The following is a 20588-nucleotide window of genomic DNA, read 5'->3' on the forward strand; positions in this document are numbered from 1 at the left end:
TTCAGTTATTGTAATTGGAGCTCATTGCAACTTTTAGAAAAGCTATTATTGAACATATATTTATAGACATTGTTGACTATAGATTTCCATACAAGGTCTAGTTTTCAAACATGGTAACACAGCAGCATTCAAAATGTGTATGAAATGATATCCCTTAAAGAAATTTAGTTTTGAACCTATAGTGTAATCAAATAAAAAGGATTAACAGTAGATTTATTTGGAGTCTGGTTGCCAAATTTGACAGATAAAGTATTACTATTTAGTAATGCTTTTGTGTGGGGGGTGGGGGGAGGCTGTTTTTACATAAGGTTCGATTTTCAAATGCATAAGTCAAATCTGAAATATGTATGTAAATCTCCCTAAATCGCTTTGTAAGCCTCATGGTTGAATTATAGTAAATCTGTCACTTGTCTCCAATTACTAAGTAAGCATTCTTTCTTTTTTCACACAGTGGATTAAAAAGTTTTTTTTCTCTCTGAGATTTTTTTTTCTTCAAACAAGAAATGGCTTTGAGAAAAGAGACAAGCTCACAGGTTACCTCCCCCCGCAAACAGGCATATTCAGGGGAGCCTCATTCACACACCATTTGCTTTGGATGGGAGATGGAATGGTTGCCGGAGAAGTCGGCCAGGAAGTGTCGGATATCAAGAGGTTTTTATCCCAATTTCTGCATCCACCTCATCTTCAGATTGCAGAGTGTGCCACTGAGCAATAGGTCTCCGGGGATTGGCCAGCATATCAGACCAATGGCGCAGCTCAGTACCTGTGGCATTACAGCCTACAAAGATCTTTCCAATGGCCTTGTTCTTGCCTAGTTTGTCGTAATCCAGGACCATCAGGACAACTTGGACTTTCTATAGAAAAAGAAAAGGTTGGTCATCAGCATGAAAAGTAATTGGAAGGATGTATGAATTCAACTGCCTTTCCTACCACTGTTGCCCACTGGCCATTTCTGTTTTTAACTTCTGTTTCTCCATCTTGAGTTCCAAATAGAGGTGTGCAGCCTAGAGAGGCCAGCTTACAGGAATAGTGGCAGAGAGGAAAAAAAGATTGATATCCATCATTTCTCCTCTAAAACAGCCTCTTTCAGCTTCACAATTATCTGAATTTCCAAGACCTTTGGTTTCCAAATACCGTATTTTTCAGAGTATAAGACGCACCTTTTTCTCCCCTAAAAGGGGGTGAAAATTTAGGTGTGTCTTATACACCGAATTTAGCCCTGCCCACCCACTGGCCCCCACCCTTTGCCCTCTGCCTCGCAGCAGTTACCTCCTTGCAAGCAAACAGCAAGAAAAAACAGCTCCTTTCAGCTTCAGCACAGCCTAATTAGCACAAGTTGATTGGATCAGCCTCCTGACTCTCAGCTGATTTGCTCTCAGCTGTTTTGCACAGGGCTCTGCTGCTTGCTTGCAAGGAAGAAAATTGCTGGAGCAGATTTTTTTTTCCCCTTGTGTTAATCAAGCTATGCTGAAAACGAAAATGAAAGTAAAGCAGGCTGTTTGCTGTTTATTATTTATTTATTATTTATTAATTCAATTTGTATGCCGCCCCTCTCCGAAGACTCAGGGCGGCTCACAATGCATTTAAAATCATTATAAAAACATTTAAAAATTAAAAACATTAAAAACATTAAAACTCATTCATACCATTCATGGCCGGATCTCACCGGATCGCAAGAGCGAGATCAACGGCCCCAGGCCTGCTGGCAACAAGGCAAAATTGCTGAGAGGCAGAGGGAGATTTCTTTTTCTTCTTTTCCTCACCAAAAAAGGTAGGTGCATCTTATAGTCCGGTGCGTCTTATACTCCGAAAAATATGGTAGTTTGATCCTTCAGCTTCACGTCAAGCGAAAGCTAACCGTGACAAATTAGTCAACAGTGACTCTTGGCATTACAGCATTATCCTGGAGCTTTGAAAATGGTTACAATTCTGAGGGTTTTCATTCTCTTAAGAAAAGCAAATTATAATAACCGTAGCAAACTCCATGCCATACTTTCCCAGTATATTAGACATTGGGTATATCAACCTGAACTTTGGCATGAAAATGCGTTGTTGATTCCTCAAGAACATAGATTCTGGGATGAGTTACAAAGAGCTTGGTCTTGCAGTATGCACAATAGCAAACTAGCTTGCAAAACAAACTAGCTCAAGGTCTTCAAATAAAATGCATACAATAGTCCAGTAACTGGTAGAAACAAGTAGTGCCAATTTTGGACAGATGAAAGTGACTGAAATAATTGGAGCATATTTTCAAGTGAAATGGAATTGCAGGGAAGGAAGATTTACCTGGATTTGTTCAAAAGGCACCTCAAAGCTGAATGATTCATTATAATAGGGATTCAGTGTATTTTTCTTGATAGTTGTTTTCTTCTTCTTGATACGTTTCCCTCCCTGCATGAGATGGATCTTCACATATGGATCTGGGGTAGAATGACAAAGGAAAAAAAGGTATGAAAATGCTTTATGATTCTCTTCATACTCCCAATACCCTAATGAGATAATTTAATTTTAAAGCCATTTCTGGGAAAGTAACAAAGGGCAAAATAGTTGTGTTTATGTATGTATTTTTATTATTGAGCAAAACAAATCATGGCAAGTTTTTAAGCATTCACTGAACAGCCAAACCAAGAAAGAATGCTGCATACATTCAATCCCATATGTTGAACAACTGTTGATCCAAATGAAAGCAGCTGGCTTATTTCTCTCCTTTTTTTAAAAAACCCACAACTATGGGAGACCCAGTTGAACTATGCAGTATTGAATAGGTAAGTGGTCTTTTCTGGCCTCCCACCCAGGGACAATCTGAAGTCTAATTCCTATTCTTCATATGAATATTACACATATTCACAAGCTCTTGAGAATTGCATACTTCATTATGCTTAGGACCTGGTTACCTACGGGACTGCCTGCTGCCACCAATAGCCTCCCACTGGCCGGTACGCTCTCATAGAGAGGGGCTCCTCCGGGTGCCGTCGGCCAAACAATGTCGACTGGCGGCCCCCAGGGGGAGAGCCTTCTCTGTGGGGGCACCTACTATCTGGAATGAGCTCCCCTGGAGATATGGAGGATCCCGGATCTGCGCATCTTCTGCCGCGCTCTTAAGACCTTTTTATTCCATCAGGCTGGCCTGGCCTAATCTTTTCCCTTTTTCCCTGTTTTAAAATGTAAATTTTAATCTGTTTTAAATTATTGGGGTGTTTTAAATCTGTTTTGGGCCAAATTTTTTAATTCGGTTTTACTTTGCTTTTAAATTTTGTATTTATGTGTTTTATCTTGTGGCTGTTCACCGCCCTGAGTCCTTCGGGAGTAGGGCGGTATATAAATCAAATAAAATGAAATGAATGAAATGAAAATTACTTCTCCTCCTCACCTCTTTCCCCATGTGGATGGTTTGCTTTTATAGCCAGGAAAAGTTGAAGCCAGAAATTAAGAGAGAATAGCAGGGGATTCAGAGTGCCCACAAAGTGATAATCCAAATGGTACATTAAAATGTTCAGCAATTTAAGTTAAATCTAATGGCTTAATTCTTACCTGAAAGCCCTCCCACATCCATCTTTTTGAGATTTTTGGCTTCTAGCGCAATCACTGTCAGTTTTCCAGCTGTAGGGACATATCGGAGTGAAAAACAAATGTCTCCCAACTTCTTGTTCCTATAGAAAGATATGAACAATTATTTCAAAGCTAGGATGGATATTTTTCATAAGATATTGATGCCATTGTCGAATTCTTGATTATCTTCCAAGAAGATACTTGTGTCAACTCTCGAAATGACTCTAGCTGAAGCCATATTTTTCTTGCTTCGTTTCTTAGTTGCCATACTTATGCGGGGGGGAGGGGGACTTATAGAATGTAGGATGTTTTCCTTCAATGTGCCAGACATAACAACAATAAGGCTTCTGAGAACCAAGGCCAGATCAACGTGTCCTAGCAATGGCAGGAGCGGGTGCTGAGAAGTTCATCACCTGCTTGGTTCACTAACGTGACCTGTAACATGAGGGGGGTGGACAGTATCTATTCTTTTATTATACCAAAAACATGGGAATTATTCAGTGTTGGTTTCACCTTTGACCGTGCTGATATGATGTACCCAATAAACAGGATTTTTGAGGAAGCCAAAGTCTCAGAGTCTTGACTTGGTTGGGAGCATTACTTGGAACCATGACATTAAACCAACATTCTAAAAACCCATCAAACCTCCAGGACTCCTGAGCCCTCCATCCCAGTCAATTCGGGGGGAAGGGAAATCCTCAGGAAGAGATGGCTGAGAAGAATGGGAAAGAGGTTGCCGGCAAGCCAGTGGAGGAGCCAGTGACAATGCTAGTGGGAGTCCAAGAGAGCGAGGCCACCCCACTAGTGATCGCATGGCCAAATGTGTGGTCAAGAAAGCCCAACCGGACAGAGGCGCATGAGGAAGCGGTAATTGGGGGAAGCCCCTTCCTCGCAGCAGATAAATTTTGGTGGAGGAGGGCCCCCGGAGCAGTGTAAGTCAAGCTCCCCATGGCAGCGCCCATGTATACGGGGGCCCAACCCTCGCAGTGGAGGGAAAGGAGAGTGGTAGACTGGAATGAGCTGAGGGAGTAGAAATACTTGACCGCGCTTGAGAGCTCTTCGGTAGAGCAGCTGAGACAGCAGTTCGACCGCATGGCCATCTGGGGTATAGAACCTCTGTACTGGCTGGAGTTAACGGAGGAGTTGATCCACCAAGCTACCCAGCCGCTTCTGGGATGATGGAGCCCGAGTCCTCCTGTCAGATTCTGCCTCGCCAGCCCGAAGTTTTAACTGATGGCGAGGGGGAGGAGCCTGGAGCGAGCCATTCCAGCACAGCAGGGAGCCACAGTGGCAGGGACAAGCCCCAGGAGAAGCCCCCAATCCTCACCAGCAGCAGTGACGAGGGTAACTCCCGGCCTCGGTCAGCGGCCACAGCAGCCACCAGGAGTGATCAGCCCAGCCAGGCGGCCACCGCAGCCACTCTACCACACAAACTCCCTGGGGCCTGGGTGGCACCCAGGATATTGGCCACAACCACCCCACTACATGGAGCCTCCTCCCAGCCGTCACATTCGACGGGAACCCCAACCAGCTGACAATCTTCCTTGACAACATCCTGGCTCACCTAGATTGGTACCTCCTGGCCTACCCGACCCAGAGGTCGATGGTGAGTGAATTACATGCCAAGCTCGAGGTGGAGGCAGAAATCCTACTTTCTAACTAAGTTAAATCGCACGCCACAGCTGATTCCCCTCTCGCTTCTACTTACCTTCCCAAGCCTCCTTTTGGTGCACACTGCGCATGCAGTGCGCATGCGCGGCCAGCGAACTGGTAGCAAACCGGTTCAGATTTCACCACTGAAAAGAAGTCTGGGACAATGAGATTAAAGGGGGATCAATGGGGTGTGTGTGGAGAACATGTACCCACTCCCCCTTATGAAGGACATGTTGGCTCACCTAGTCAAGGGGAAAATATTTACCAAGTTAGATTGTTTTTTTTTTACCAAGTTAGATTTGTGGAAAGCGTATTATCGCATCAGAATCAGAGAGGGAGATGAATGGAAGACGGTGTTTAATTGCCCTCTGGGAAGTTTGCAGTTCAAAGTGATGCCGTTTGGACTACAAGGAGCCCCATCATTGTACATGCAGCTGATCAACAAGGTGCTGCATGACCATTTGTATAAAGGGGTCCTAGTTTACCTGTACGCAGTGGTGGGATTCAAATAATTTAACAGCCGGTTCTCTGCTCTAATAACCGGCTGGGTGGGCGTGGCTGGGTGGGCATGGCCAACTCGATGTCACTCACGTTGAGGGGTGTCTCACCTCGCCTGGCCTATCCTCGCCATGCCTGGCCCCACCTCACCCATCCCCTCCCCTCCCAGATACTCCTTGTCATGCCCAGTCTCGCCTGGCCTGGCCTGGCCTGGCCTCTCCTCGACTTACAAACAAAATCGAGCCCAAAATTTATGTTTCTAAGTGAGAAATTTATTAAGTGAATTTTGCCCCATTTCATGACTTTTCTTGCCACATTTGTTAAGTGAATCACTGCAGTTGTTAAGTTAGTAACAGGGCTGTTAAGTGAATCTGGCCTCCCCATTGACTTTGCTTGTCAGAAGTTTGCAAAAGGGGATCACATGACCCTGGGAGACTACAACCGTCATAAATGTGAGACAGTTGTCAACCATCTGAATTTTGATCACGTGACCATGGGGTTGCTGTAACGGTCGTAAGTGTGAAAAACAGTCATAAGTCACTTTTTTCAGTGCCATTGTAACTTTGAATGGTCACTAAATGAACTGTTGTAAATCAAGGATTACCTGTACAAAAATACAACAAGCTTCTTTGCTTGCAAATAGCTGCCCTAAATACCAATCGTTAGATTAGAAATGGGAGAATACACACTGAAGATCAATGACAGTCACAGCCATCATGGAAACCTAAACCATTCTGTCTGAATACCTTCCTTTTCATCAGCAATACCTGCAACCTGGAGTTACAAATCAGGCAGGGTGCCAGAGCACCTTGAGGAATTAAAATAGTTAACATGCAACAATAACTATCAGCAGCCAACTCTTGTTCATAAAGTGAAACCCTTTAGCAGAGAGGTCATTTAAGCTCTCCAGAAAGTGGGTGGGCACACTTGGGCTACAAAATGCCCAGCTAAAGAGACAAATTAACAAAGTATATAGGGGACCCAGGTTCAAGTCTGCCTCCCAAGCTTGTCAGGATCACAATAAAATTAGTACATGCCACAGATATCTAAATAAACTTCAAGCCTGGTGCCAAAAATGTTTTTTTTCAAGAGGCAACTGGACTTTCTGGAAACCAAGAAAGTCCAGTTGCCTCTTGAAAAAAGCACCTTTGGGACAACCATGACCTGGATGACTGAAGAATCCCCATAGACAAGAGACTCCTGTGCTCAGTGAACTGACAAAACACCCTTTCCCACCCAGGAGAAGCAATCCTTAGATCCATTTGTACCACTTAAAGATACCAGGTGGTCTCATGAGAGAAAATTAAAATGAATTGGAGGGAGGATCCACACCCCTACCTCCCATTTTTTTAACCCTAACCTTTAACGGCTGTTACAATGTAACAAGGCTTAACCGCAGAGGCAGTTTCGGAAAACACTTAAGCAGGGCAATAAAGATAAGCAGGATTAGACTAGAAACAACACACAGAGGCACCCCAGAATGCCTCCTTCCTGCCATACTTACAGGATTAACCCCGTAAAGTGGGAAAAACAAAAGGCTGTTGGATGGAGATTTCTTCCAACAGCCGGTTTGCCGAACTGCTCAGAAAGTTAGCTACTGGTTCGCCTGAACCTGTGCAAACCGGCTGAATCCCACCACTGCCTGTACTTCATTCTCATCTTCACCAAGACGATGGAAGAGCATGTCAAACTAGTCTGCCAAGTCCTTAAGAAGCTTCTGGCAGCGAACCTATATGCTTAGCTGTCCAAATGCGAGTTCCACCAGACCCAGCTAGACTACCTGGGTTATCGAGTATTGAGTGAAGGGGTGGAAATGGACCCAGGGAAGGTGAAAGCCATTTTAGAATGGCAAGCACCTCGAACCTGTAAACAAATACAAAGCTTTTTGGGGTTCACTAACTTCTATAGGAAATCCATCCCATCCTTTGTGAGAATAGCCTTGCTGATCATAGAGCTGCTGAAAAGAGGGAAAACTTGGGCCAAACCCCAGCCGAGCCAGCCGCTCCAATGGACGATGGAATGCCAACAGGCATTCAAAACTCTGAAAATTCTATTTGCAGAGGAACCATTTCTGAAGGACCCCGATCCCGAGAAACCCTTCATGATCCAAGCTGATGCCAGCGACATGGCCATAGGGGCCATCCTCCTCCAGAGAAATGCGGAGGTGAACCTGCAAACGTGTGCTTACACCTCCCAAAAACTCACTGACATGGAGAGTTGCTGGGCCATATGGGAAAAGGAGGCTTTTGCGGTCAGGTGGGCACTGTTGACCTGGCACCACCTCCTGGAGGGGAGCAATGTACTGTTCAAAGTGTGCACTGACCATAAAAATTTGGAGGCACTTAGAACTCGCAAACTCTCACCAAAGCAGGTTCGGTGGGCGCAGTACTTCAACCAATTTAACTTCACCCTAAAATACCTCCTGGGAGGAAAAAACTTCCTGGCTGATGCCCTCTCGAGAATGCCCCAGTAGAAGAGCAGTCAGGAGGAGGTGGTTAATGCTATTATTCTCCTACCCCAGAAAGCGGCCCAAGTGGCCATGCGACGACGAGCCATGTGACAACTGACCACACCAGGGGAGGAACTGACCCAGAAACTCAAAACCAAGTTGCAAAGTGACCCCTGGTTCAAGGAGCACCTGCAGCTCTTGACCATTAGGGATGAATATGGCCTGGAAGAGGACTAAATTATACATCCCTAATAGTCTGCGGATGCAGGTCCTATGAAGGAGCCATGACACCAGGCAGGTGGGGCACTTCTGGTTCCTGAAAACCCTGCACCTGGTTAGGAGACAGTTTTGGTGGCCAAGGATGAAAAAGGACATTGAGAGCTATGTAAAGAGTTGTGCAACCTGTGAAACAATGAAGAAAAGACCGGGAAAGCTCCCTGGGTTGCTGCAGCAAGTAACCAAGCCCACCCGGCCCTGGGAAGAGATAGTGATGGACTACATAGTCAAGCTGCCGCAAAGTGGAGGGAATACCGTGATTTGGACAGTGATCAACCTATTTTCCAAGCAGGCTCATTTCATTGCCTGCCCCAGATGACCATCTGCCCACAAACTGGCAAAGTTGTTCCTGAGGCATACAGTATCTACCGATTGCATGGGGTCCCACGCAGAATTATTTCAGATCAGGGGGTCCAATTCACGGCTAAGTTCAGGAGGGAGTTCTTAAAGTCCATTGGGTCCTGCCAGAGGCTTAGTTTGGCTTTTCATCCAAGTACCAATGGGGCGGTAGAGAGAACTAACACCATGGTAGAGCAGTACCTAAGGTGCTATGTCAACTACCAGCAGACTAATTGGGCAGAACTACTGCCTTTTGCTGAAGTGGCATACAATAATGCAGTGCACAGTAACACGGGGCTTACCCCCTTCAAGGTGGCCAATGGTGTAGACTTCGTCCCCATGCCAGAATACCCCCAGGAGCCTCCCTCTTCTATTAGTCTAACGGAGTGGGTTGACTCACTGCAGAATGCATGGGGGAATGTAAGGCGAGCACTGACAAAAGCAACAGAAGCCCACAAGGAGCAGGCTGATAAGAAATGGGCCCCGCAGAGACCCTTCCAGGTGGGGGAGAAGGTTTATCTCTCCACAAAGTACTTAAGGCTAACGTTGCCGTGCAAAATAACTAGGTCCTAAGTTTTGGGGGCCATTCCCCATCATAAAGGTAATCAATCCAGTTACTGTGGAACTAAAACTCCCCCCCCCTTTTGGGAAAGGTGCACCCGGTGTTCCACAGTAGCTTGTTAAAATTGGTAGTTGGCTCTACATTGAGACCGATAACGTCAGTGGCACCAAAGCCCATAGTGGTGAAAGGGGAGACCCATTATGAAGTAAAGCGGATTTTAGATTCTAGGCTTTATAAGGGGAAGTTACACTATTTAGTGCAATGGAAAGGATATCCTTTATCAGAGGCCACCTGGGTTAAGAGCACCAATGTGAGAGCAGACAGGCTAGTAAAGAAATTCCATGATAAGAACCCTCAAAAACCCAAAGCATCAATAGATGGAAGGGTGGGATGACTGAAAGGGTTTTAATTGCTGTTTGTGATCCATATCTTATAGATGCTCTTTTCCACGTAAGGGGAACTGACTGTCAACTCTCGAAACAACTGTAGCTGAAGCCATATTTTTCTTGCTTCGTTTCTTAGTTGCCATACTTATGGGGGACGAGGGGGACTTATAGAATGTAGGATGTTTTCCTCCAATGTGCCAGACATAACAACGATAAGGCTCCTGAGAACCAAGGCCAGATCAATGTGTCGTAGCAACAGCAGAAGGGGGTGCTGAGAAGTTCATCACCTGCTTGGTTGACTAACGTGACCTGTGACATGAGGGGGGTGGACAGTGTTAGGATATGGTTTGAGCCTAACAGGTTGTCCAGGCAATATATGTGTTCTGTGACTTTAACATGAATATGTATTGTGTGACTTTAAAGTTTTACTGCTGATTCATTGTAATGCTGAGTCATGCTGTAATTAGATAATCACTAGTTGTAAACATATTTAAGAAAGGTACTGTAATGTATTCAGTTGATGATATGCTACCATTGTGTGTGGAGTTGCTACCACTGTGCTATCATCGGTGGATGGATCTGCTACCATCGTGGTTTGTTACCAGAGTGAACTTGTTATTCTAACCAACTACTGTTTGTATGGTAAGAAGATTTTTGTATCACTGGACTGATTTAACTGGCAAAGACTTGGATTGTTTAAAGACTATGAGATTGTTTTTTTTTTCACTATAAAGTAAACTTTTGATAAACCATTTTGCACATCTCTTATTCATTGCTCTCAGCAACGTTTCTCTGTGTTCTACACTCTGCTGGTTGGTAACACAACAATATCCTTAACAGACAGTATCTATTCTTTAATTATATCAAAAATGCAGGAATTATTCAGTGTTGGTTTCACATCTGACTGTGCCAATATGATGTACCCAATAAACAGAATTTTTGAGGAAGCCAAAGCCTCAGAGTCTTGACTTGATTGGGAGCATTACTCGGAACCATAACAACTTTTTTTTTTGACAAGTTTTATTGGTTTCCCCCCAATACACACCCACATATTTTTTGAAACAGAGTATCATATCATATCATATCATATCATATCATATCATATACAATTTATCATATCCAAGTATATTTTACTTAATTACAGTTTCTGCCAAAGTGTTCTTTTTCCATATTTGAATCCAATCTTAATTTTTCTATTCTTATTTCTATAAACAGTATCTTCTTTCACCCTCAAGTTCTATTTTTTCCATTCTTGCCATCAATGCAATTTTCAAACTACCTTTCAGTTAGAGCTTTTTATCTAAAGGTTCTGCACAAGTTCTTACCTCTTCCTTCTCTGCTGACTGCAGATCTCGCCACTCCTTGGTCACATGCGCCAGGTCCACAGTGTTCATGGGGATACAGATCTCACCAATGACATCATGCTTGGAGAAACGGTCAAAGTCATAGACAGCCATGACGAGAAACTTACCACCAAGTTCTGAATAAGGGACCTAAGCATTAAATATAATGGTGATGCAGGGTTAAATTGTGAGCACTTTCGGTTGAGCATTTGTTGGTAGGTGGGGATTAGAGGTGTGAAATGAAGGTAAATTCCGCAATAGATGAGGGGAGACCAGAGCTAAAAAGGAAGATGACAGGGTGCATGTAGAAGAAATGTATTTGTGTATTTTTGGAACTTTGGCCAAGAGAAAAGAAACATGAACTTACTTTAAAGGTGAAAGATTCATTAAATGTAGGGTTGAGAGTTTTGTGATGGACTTTGGTTTCAAACTTTTTCTTCTTCTCTGGAATCAGGAAGACTTTGACGTAAGGATCGGAGGTACCCCCAATGTCCAGCGCTGGGAGGTCAGCAGCTTCTATAATTCCCACAACCAGCTGGGGGAAAAGTTTAAAATGAAAACATTCAAACTTAGGAAAATGCCTTCCATTGAGTCAAATCATTGGTCTGTCCAACTCAGGATTTGTCAGAATATTCATGACTGGGAAGACATGGTAACAAGGTCAGTCAATGAATAGGCATAGCAACTAAGTCAGCCAATTGGGAACTGAGACAGACTGGAGCCAGGGCGTGTCTTAGTCTGCAGAACTGAGTCTGTGCAGAGAATTTGAAACTGAAACTAAGCAGTGTGTGTGTGAACCTGCTCTGCTGATCTGTTCAGCTGAAATGAAACTGTGAATCTGATGTTGGTATTGTAAATTTATTTCATGTATTATTGTGAATATAAAGAAGTTAATGAATCCTGCTGCATCAGTTTATCTGTGTGTGCTTCTGGATTTGATTTTTGCAAGAAACTCTGACAGGATTTCTCGGTTCCTCCGAATATATTTTGACAAGCAGGAATTTCCTCAAGCACCTTTAAACATGTCATCACCTTACTCTATCCACAATATTTAAAAAGAATCTACAGGTGAAACTCGAAAAATTAGAATATCGTGCAAAAGTTCATTTATTTCAGTAATGCAACTTAAAAGGTGAAACTAATATATGAGATAGACTCATTACATGCAAAGTGAGATAGTTCAAGCCTTGATTTGTCATACTTTTGATGATTATGGCTTACAGCTCATGAAAACCCCAAATTCACAATCTCAGAAAATTAGAATATTACATGAAATCAATAAAACAAGGATTGTACATAGAACAATATCGGACCTCTGAAAAGTATAAGCATGAATATGTACTCAGTACTTGGTTTGGGCCCCTTTTGCATCAATTACTGCCTCAATGCGGCGTGGCATGGATGCTATCAGCCTGTGGCACTGCTGAGGTGTTATGGAAGACCAGGATGCTTCAATAGCAGCCTTCAGCTCTTCTGCATTGTTCGGTCTCATGTCTCTCATCTTTCTCTTGGCAATGTCCCATAGATTCTCTATGGGGTTCAGGTCAGGCGAGTTTGCTGGCCAATCAAGCACAGTAATCCCATGGTCATTGAACCAGGTTTTGGTACTTTTGGCAGTGTGGGCAGGTGCCAAGTCCTGCTGGAAAATGAAGTCAGCATCCCCATAAAGCTCGTCTGCGGAAGGAAGCATGGAGTGCTCCAAAATCTCCTGGTAGATGGCTGCGTTGACCCTGGACTTAATGAAGCACAATGGACCAACACCAGCAGATGACATGGCTCCCCAAATCAACACAGACTGTGGAAACTTCACACTGGACTTCAAGCATCTTGCAGTGTGTGCCTCTCCATTCTTCCTCCAGACTCTGGGTCCTTGGTTTCCAAATGAGATGCAAAAGCTGCTCTCATCAGAAAAGAGGACTTTGGACCACTGAGCAACAGACCAGTTCTTTTTTTCTTTAGCCCAGGTAAGACGTTTCTGACGTTGTTTGTTGTTCAGGAGCGGCTTGACGAAGAATACGACATTTGAAGCCCATGTCCAGGATCCGTCTGTGTGTGGTGGCTCTTGATGCACTGACTCCAGTCTCTGTTCACTTTTTGTGAAAGTCCCCAACACTTTTGAATGGCCTTTTCCTGACAATCCTCTCCAGGCTGCGGTCATCCCTGCTGCTTGTGCACCTTTTTCTTCCACACTTTTCCCTTCCACATAACTTTCTATTAATGTGCTTTGATACAGCACTTTGGGAATATCCAACTTCTTTTGCAATTACCTTTTGAGGCTTTCCCTCCTTATGGAGGGTGTCAATGATGGTTTTCTGCACAACTGTCAGGTCAGCAGTCTTTCCCATGATTGTGATTCCTACTGAACCAGACTGAGAGACCATTTAAAGGCTCAGGAACCCTTTGCAGGTGTTATGGCTTAATTAGCTGATTAGAGTGGGACACTTTGAGCCTAGAATATGGAACCTTTTCACAATATTCTAATTTTCTGAGATTGTGAATGTGGGGTTTTCATGAGCTGTAAGCCATAATCATCAAAAGTATGACAAATCAAGGCTTGAACTATCTCGCTTTGCATGTAATGAGTCTATCTCATATATTAGTTTCACCTTTTAAGTTGCATTACTGAAAAAATGAACTTTTGCACGATATTCTAATTTTTCGAGTTTCACCTGTAGATGAAGTTATCTTCTAGTTCTAATCTTTCTATGCTAACTATAACTTCTCTTGTCTTTTTTCTCCCACCCATTAAGGAGGTAAAGAGAATGTATTTTGTAATAGAAGTTGACCACTAAAAGCAGCTAAGGTGATAGGAAGAAACTGATCTTTTCCAATTAGTTTTGGAAAAGTTATGAGCTGGGGTTTGGAACCTGGGACTTTCAGTACATAAAATGTATATTATTTTGCTGAACTCCTGTATGACATTTCCTTATCTTTACTTGGCACCCTTAATTTCAAATATTGCCAATAGGATAGGACCAAAGGACTGTAATTACTGTAGATAAGTAATAGAGTTAATGAAAGTAAATTGGTTAGCTGTCCTGTTTTATGGTGAAATAATCCTTCATTTGATAGAATCCTTTTGGAAATCTGTTTAGTTCAAGTTTTAAAAGAAGGATCAGAGACACTGAAAATGCTCATCCAGAGTTGGCAGCGGAAAGGGGACAAAGACCTGGTCACCATCTTTCCCATTATAGAAAGATCAACTGTATTTCCATTTACATTATAGTAATTATTTCTCCACATGTATCAATATTCATAAATCATAATATGCAAATAACTTTGCAGAACTTGTCTTTTCTTAACAGTGCATTTCTTATTTTCTGGATGATGTTTGAGCAGCCTTCCTAAACTGACAGGAACACGAAGATCAGTCTGCAACTGTTTGAAGCTGAGGCACGTGTTTGTCTTGCCCACCTGTGTGCTCTGGAAGTCATAATCTGATCGAACACAGTTAAGAACCGATATTAGGTCTTACCTTGTGGCGATGGAAGCGGCAAAATGTCATTATTTCGCCACTCTCATTGCATCTGCAGAAAACCGCCCAGCAGCCCTGTTTAGAGTGACCCGCTCTCTTCTCAATCATGGAGCGAGGGAGGACCCCTTGCAGGGCAGAGCTGAGGATTTTGTATAGTTTCTGCAAGATAAAATCGCTCAGATCCGGACTGGGTTGGACTCTGACTGGGCAGAGTCCATCGAGGAGACAAGGGTTTGTCTTGAAGGTGACACCTGGGTTGAGTTTGAGCCTGTTTCGGTGGATGAAGTGGACAGGATCGTGGGTCGGCTGGGTGCCTCCACGTGTTTATTGGACCCATGTCCCTCCTGGCTTGTTTCTGCAGCCAGAGAGGTGACTGGAGGCTGGATCCAAGCAGTTGTCAATGCTTCTTTAAAGGAAGGGGTCTTCCCCGTCACACTTAAAGAGGCGGTGGTTTGACCCCTCCTTAAGAAGCCCACCCTGGATCCAGACTCCCTAAACAACTATTGTCCAGTCTCCAACCTTTGCTTTATAGCGAAGGTTGTTGAGTCCGTGGTGGCACAGCAGCTCCCTCAGTTCCTGGAGGAAACGGACTACCTGGACCCGTGCCAATCGGGTTTCAGACGCGGTTACAGCATGGAAACAGCATTGGTCACCCTAGTGAATGATCTCTGGCGGGCCCGGGATGGGGGTTGCTCCTCCATCCTGGTCCTTCTTGACCTCTCAGCGGTTTTTGATACCATCGACCATGGTATCCTACTGCAGCGACTCGGGGGGTTGGGGTAGGAGGCACCGTTTTACGGTGGTTCTCCTCCTACCTCTCGGGCTGCTCGCAGTTTGTATGAACGGGGGAGACAGAGATCCTCCCCGAGGCCCCTCACATGTGGGGTGCCTCAGGGGTCGGTTCTCTCCCCCCTGCTCTTTAACATCTATATGAAGCCACTGGGTGAGATCATTCGTGGTTTTGGGGTGAAGTACCATCAATATGCTGATGATACTCAGCTTTATATCTCCACCCCGGACCACCCTGGGGATGCCCTTTCTGTGATGTCCCGCTGCCTGGAAGTGGTGCGGGCCTGGATGGGAAGAAACAGACTCAGACTCAACCCATCCAAGACTGAGTGGCTGTGGATGCCGGCATCTCATGATCTAGTGGTCCCGTCACTTGTGATAGGAGGGGAGGTACTCACTCCCTCAGAAAGGGTTCACAATCTGGGTGTCCTCCTGGATTCACAGCTATCTTTAGAAGATCATCTGACAGCCGTGACCAGGAGGGCCTTCGCACAAGTATGCCTGGTGCATCAGTTGCACCCTTTCCTAGACCGGGATGCCCTCACCACGGTCACTCACGCCCTTGTTACTTCTTGGTTGGACTACTGTAATGCCCTCTACATGGGGCTGCCCTTGGGATGCACCCGGAGGCTACAGCTAGTCCAGAATGCGGCCGCGCGGGTTGTTACGGGGGCTTCTCGTTACTCCCGTGTAACACCTCTCCTGCGCGAGCTGCACTGGCTGCCGGTTGTCCTTCGGGTCCGTTTCAAGGTGCTGGTGCTCACCTACATGGCCTAGGCCCAGGGTACTTGCAGGATCATCTCCTGCCATCCTCCCATCGTCCCGTGCGCTCCCACAGAGCGGGCCTCCTCAGGGTGCCGTCAGCCAGACAATGTCGGCTGGCGGCCCCCAGGGGGAGAGCATACTCTGTGGGAGCGCCGACCCTCTGGAACGGTTTGCCCACTGGGCTTAGGACAGCCCCCGACCTCCTCTCCTTCTGCCGCGAACTGAAGCCACTGAAGATGTGGTTCTTTTATCAAATGGGCTGATCCGTTGGGGGATTTTTACATTGAAATAATTTTAATAAATTTTAATTGGATTTTAATTTTTATGTAATTTTCAAATTGTTGAATGTTTTCTTTGTAAGCCGCCCTGAGTCCTTCGGGAGAAGGGTGGCATATAAATTACATAAATAAATAAATAAATAAATTACATACATAAATAAATAAATAAATAAATAAATAAATAAATAAATAAATAATCAAGAGAGTACTGGAGTTTCCCCAGCTTCTCCTCTGGCTTCTCCACTTTGGATTCCTGTAACAATGATGGATCTAAATCCTCGACCTCTGGCTGTACCTGGAAGGAAGGAAAGAAGGAAATGGTCAAAGTAATCAACAGAGAAGCATTAGGAATAAGGTAGATGAAAAACTTCTGCAAGGCCACATGATCTGTTCGCCCTTTCTCATTCTTTATCCAACTTTTAATCCTCCATATATGATGAGATGACACATCCCAGAATCTGAGTGCCATCCTGCCTATCAGTTCTGATGGCTATAGTCCTTGAAAGGCATCAAGGATGTGGAAAAGCTGGTTTAGCTTGATCAGATGTTATGTGGGCACTGATACAAGTGTTCAGCCAGTGTTAGGTTGACATCAACTTGTATAGGCTCCTACATCCTCATAAACTCCACTCATTGTGAATTTTCCCTTCCATCATACATAAATCTATCAGACAATGCTGATCTTAACAAATGGATGTTATTTAGATGCCAAACCCTTCAATATTTTAGTGCCCGTTCTCCTGCATGGACAGCAAGTTTCCTCTAAATTCTGATGAAAAAAGAGACTTGGTATGAGAGTCTTGGGAGCAATGAGAAAATATACTCTGGGACCTCACACATGGAGGGAGCAACCTAATATTCATACTAACACTGATCGGATGAATTAGTGCAATTCATTGAAGGAATCAGAACAAATAAAAGATGGAGGAAGAATTACTTTGTCACTGGTAGCAATGCAAATAAAATGGTGGAGGGGATGCTCGAATAAACATTTTGCTTCCCTGATCCCCTCAGAGTCAGCTTGGCTTAACATAAATAGAACTTTCAAGATGCTAGCATTCTAGTCTTTTACTCTATGCTTTTCTTCTATGGCAGAAGAGGCTTTTCTGTACTGTCTAGCATTCACAAGTTTAACAACTTACAATCACCAGTTAGCTGCCTTCTGGGCAAAAGAATCCTCAAAATTGAGCTGTATTTCCTATCCTCTATATGAGTGTCTCTCAACCTCAGCGACTTAAGATGTGTGAAGAATTCTGGGAGATGGAAGTCCACCTATCTCAAAGCTGCTGGTTGAGAAACACTTCTGTAATATTAGGCCTGTAATTCTCCCCTTGTAAATATAGTAACTAATGGTGTGAGACTGAGAAAATATTATGGAGAAGGCTTAAACAGCTCCTTCTTTTCAGTGGTTTGACCCTGCAAAAACCTCTACAATTCATGTTCCGAGTTTATCCTTTTGTTTTTACAAATGGATCTGCACTAAGTAAAACCCATGAATCAGGTGATTCTACCTGTTAATGGCAGCCTCCTCTACAATGTTATGATTTCAGATTTGAGATGGGGGAAAGGCCAGACTTCCAAGAAAAATGGTGAGCATTCTTCCACCTTGCATCTGCCTAGTTTTTATTTCCAGTAAGGCCCAGTTTCCTTCCTTCACAATTCTGAATCCAATTTGCTTTATCTCAAGACCGCCTCCTTGTGTAACATCTTACGGAACTCATTTAATTGAAACTATTCTGCTTGAGTCAAGAATTAGTGCTGTTTCCAGAGGGAAAGGGCTTTGGACAGCCTCTTCTTCTCCTCCCCCTTCTCCCTGGAATTATAGTTCTTCATCTTGCCCCCAAACCAGGTTATTGTCTGTCATTTGTTTCAACAGTTGCATACTGTAATTATACCAGCATTTGATACCTACTTACCCTATTTTATACCACAGCTCCAAGATGCATCTGCTCCACTATGGCTTTTCTGGTAGGACAATCACAGCTAACATTCTTTCCCCCTGTTACCCACAGTAACTTGAAATACTAGCAATGAAATGTGTGACCTTGTGATATTCCCCTAGACCATGGTGTTTTCTCTATGTTGCAAGCAAAAGTCCTCAAATGTGCTATACTTAAGTCTGGAAGATATTTGGAAAACAGCAAACATGTTTCCACTTTTTTGTGCAAATTTAAGACTCTGTATTTGACCTGCTACCCGCTTCTCAAGGTATTGGTTTTACAGCACAGTTTGAAGTCAAACAAGAACCTGCCTCTGTATGGTGGGAACAGGCTCATTTGAAGGACAAACTCTGACCTTTTACGAAGATCAGCCCCAAACATGCAACCTCTAATCATTAATAAATGGTTTTTAAGTCAGGGAGGTTCATTTATGCAAGATACATAGATCCTCAGGTTGGGGAGCTGTAGGAAAAAAACATCACTGCTCATCTTATCAGTGTAGCTTTTGCCCAACTCCTTCACTACCTTCATATTGATCTGTGCCTTGACTTTGTCTTTCCCTTTCTTCCTCTTGCCACAACATTTTTTAAAAACGCAGAAGCAGCAGCAGAGAAGCAAGAGGCCGGCAACAATGAGAATGGTGGCCAAAGCCCATGGTGGTACTAGAGTGGACAGAAAAGGAGAGCAGTGAAAGGAGATTCCACAGATTCTGGAGCAAAGAGGTTGCCTCATGTTATATGACATACTACTTAAATATGACTTTTCCTAATTATCACTAGGAATATCTAATGGACTTTGGCTGATCTTAATAGGGTCAGAACTGGTTAATATAAGGATGGGTATTGTGGCCAACACAAGGTCAAGAATTGGCAGCTGTGACTTCACCAAGTTGTATATATAATAATGATAATCTATTAATTTATTTGAAATGTCAGTCTAAACATCTAGCTGACTGCATGACTATTATAATAAATAATAAATGTATTATGAAAGTATAGTTCTTAATGTGGCAGAAGGGAGAAATTTTTTAACATTTGTGGAATCTGTCTATGGAGATTCTCAGTCATCCAGGTCATGGTTGTCCCAAAGGTGCTTTTTTCAAGAGGCAACTGAACTTTCTGTTTTTTTCTTTGAAGACATTTCGCTTCTCATCCAAGAAGCTTCTTCAGCTCTGACTGGATGGTGGGGAATGGAAGGATTTATACTCCTAGCAGAGAAGCTGGTCATTTGCGTTCTTTTAGCAAGTTAAGGCCACCTGGAGGTTTATCTGTATTATCAGAGTCACCTGAGTGGCGCGAATTGGTGTAGAGCCTTCTTGGAACTGTTGAAAGGACTGTGTTGTAGACTGGAGATAGATGATGTCGTATCTCTCCCCCTCTGTTGAGAGAGGGCTCTTCAATTCTGATATAGATGGCCTACAACCAGTGGTGGGATTCAGCTGGTTCACACAGGTTCAGGAGAACCAGTAGCTAACTTTCTGAGCAGTTCGGCGAACTGGCTGTTGGAAGAAATCTCCATCAACAGCCTTTTGTTTTTCCCACTTTACGGAGTTAATCCTGTAAGGAAGGCAGGAAGGAGGCATTCTGGGGTGCCTCTGTGTGTTGTTTCTAGTCTAATCCTGCTTATCTTTATTGCCCTGTTTAAGTATTTTCCAAAACTGCCTCTGCGGTTAAGCCTTGTTACATTGTAACAGCCGTTAATGGTTCTTGGCAGTACGCCCAGACTTTCTATAGCCTGAGCCGCTTTTCTGGAGTTTCTTTTCTTCCTTTGCTGGTACTTTTATTCCGGGGCTTGACTTTCCTAAAGGGGAAGGGTTGTTTTAAGCTTTTTACACTGCTTTAGTGGTTCCAGGCACTGTCCTTTTGGGGTGTACTTCCAACATGGCTGAATCCCCTCCCAGCCACTCCTTGCCTCCTCCATCCCAATTAGGGGTGGGAGGGGGTGATCACAGGCCTCTTCCTTCCCTAGATCTGTAATCTTCTCTAAATGGAGCAATCTGGTTAGTCTTTGGCTTTTTTGTTTGTTTCTTACCAAAAAAAAGGGTTTTGGGAGGTCTTCCCCCCCACCATGGGAAAGCTTTTCAGACCACCACTGCCTGATCGAGTTAAGCAATGGCTGAGAGGCAAGATGCAAGCTTGGCACTATGTCTGATTTTTTTACTGCCTTTCTGGGGGCATGTGATCTTTCCTTAAATCTGGATGATTTCCTTAGGATATCTTGTGAGGTGAGTGAGACCAGCTGGTATCTTTAAGTGGTGCAAATGGATCTAAGGATTGCTTCTCCTGG

At 43.9% G+C, this 20588-nt stretch overlaps 1 protein-coding gene across 1 annotated transcript in view; it reads right to left on the reverse strand.

Moving 5' to 3' along the window:
* Nucleotides 1-644: 644 nt before the first annotated feature.
* The window catches only part of LOC139317710 (synaptotagmin-1-like), a 56713-nt gene continuing 36769 nt past the window's right edge, over nt 645-20588 (reverse strand). Inside the window, exons 3-11 of the mRNA XM_070944786.1 lie at nt 18780-18964; nt 16563-16657; nt 14470-14494; nt 11423-11590; nt 11038-11205; nt 7349-7354; nt 3532-3643; nt 2287-2420; nt 645-854 (exon numbers count right to left, since the gene is read on the reverse strand). Of these exons, the coding sequence (XP_070800887.1) occupies nt 645-854; nt 2287-2420; nt 3532-3643; nt 7349-7354; nt 11038-11205; nt 11423-11590; nt 14470-14494; nt 16563-16657; nt 18780-18964 (1103 nt within the window). The remainder of the gene's footprint in view (nt 855-2286; nt 2421-3531; nt 3644-7348; nt 7355-11037; nt 11206-11422; nt 11591-14469; nt 14495-16562; nt 16658-18779; nt 18965-20588) is intronic.

The sequence above is a fragment of the Pituophis catenifer genome, unplaced genomic scaffold (assembly GCF_029215685.1).
Source record: "Pituophis catenifer annectens isolate HBS135680 unplaced genomic scaffold, rPitCat1.0.hap2 SCAF_5, whole genome shotgun sequence".
NCBI classification, from domain to species: Eukaryota; Metazoa; Chordata; class Lepidosauria; order Squamata; family Colubridae; genus Pituophis; species Pituophis catenifer.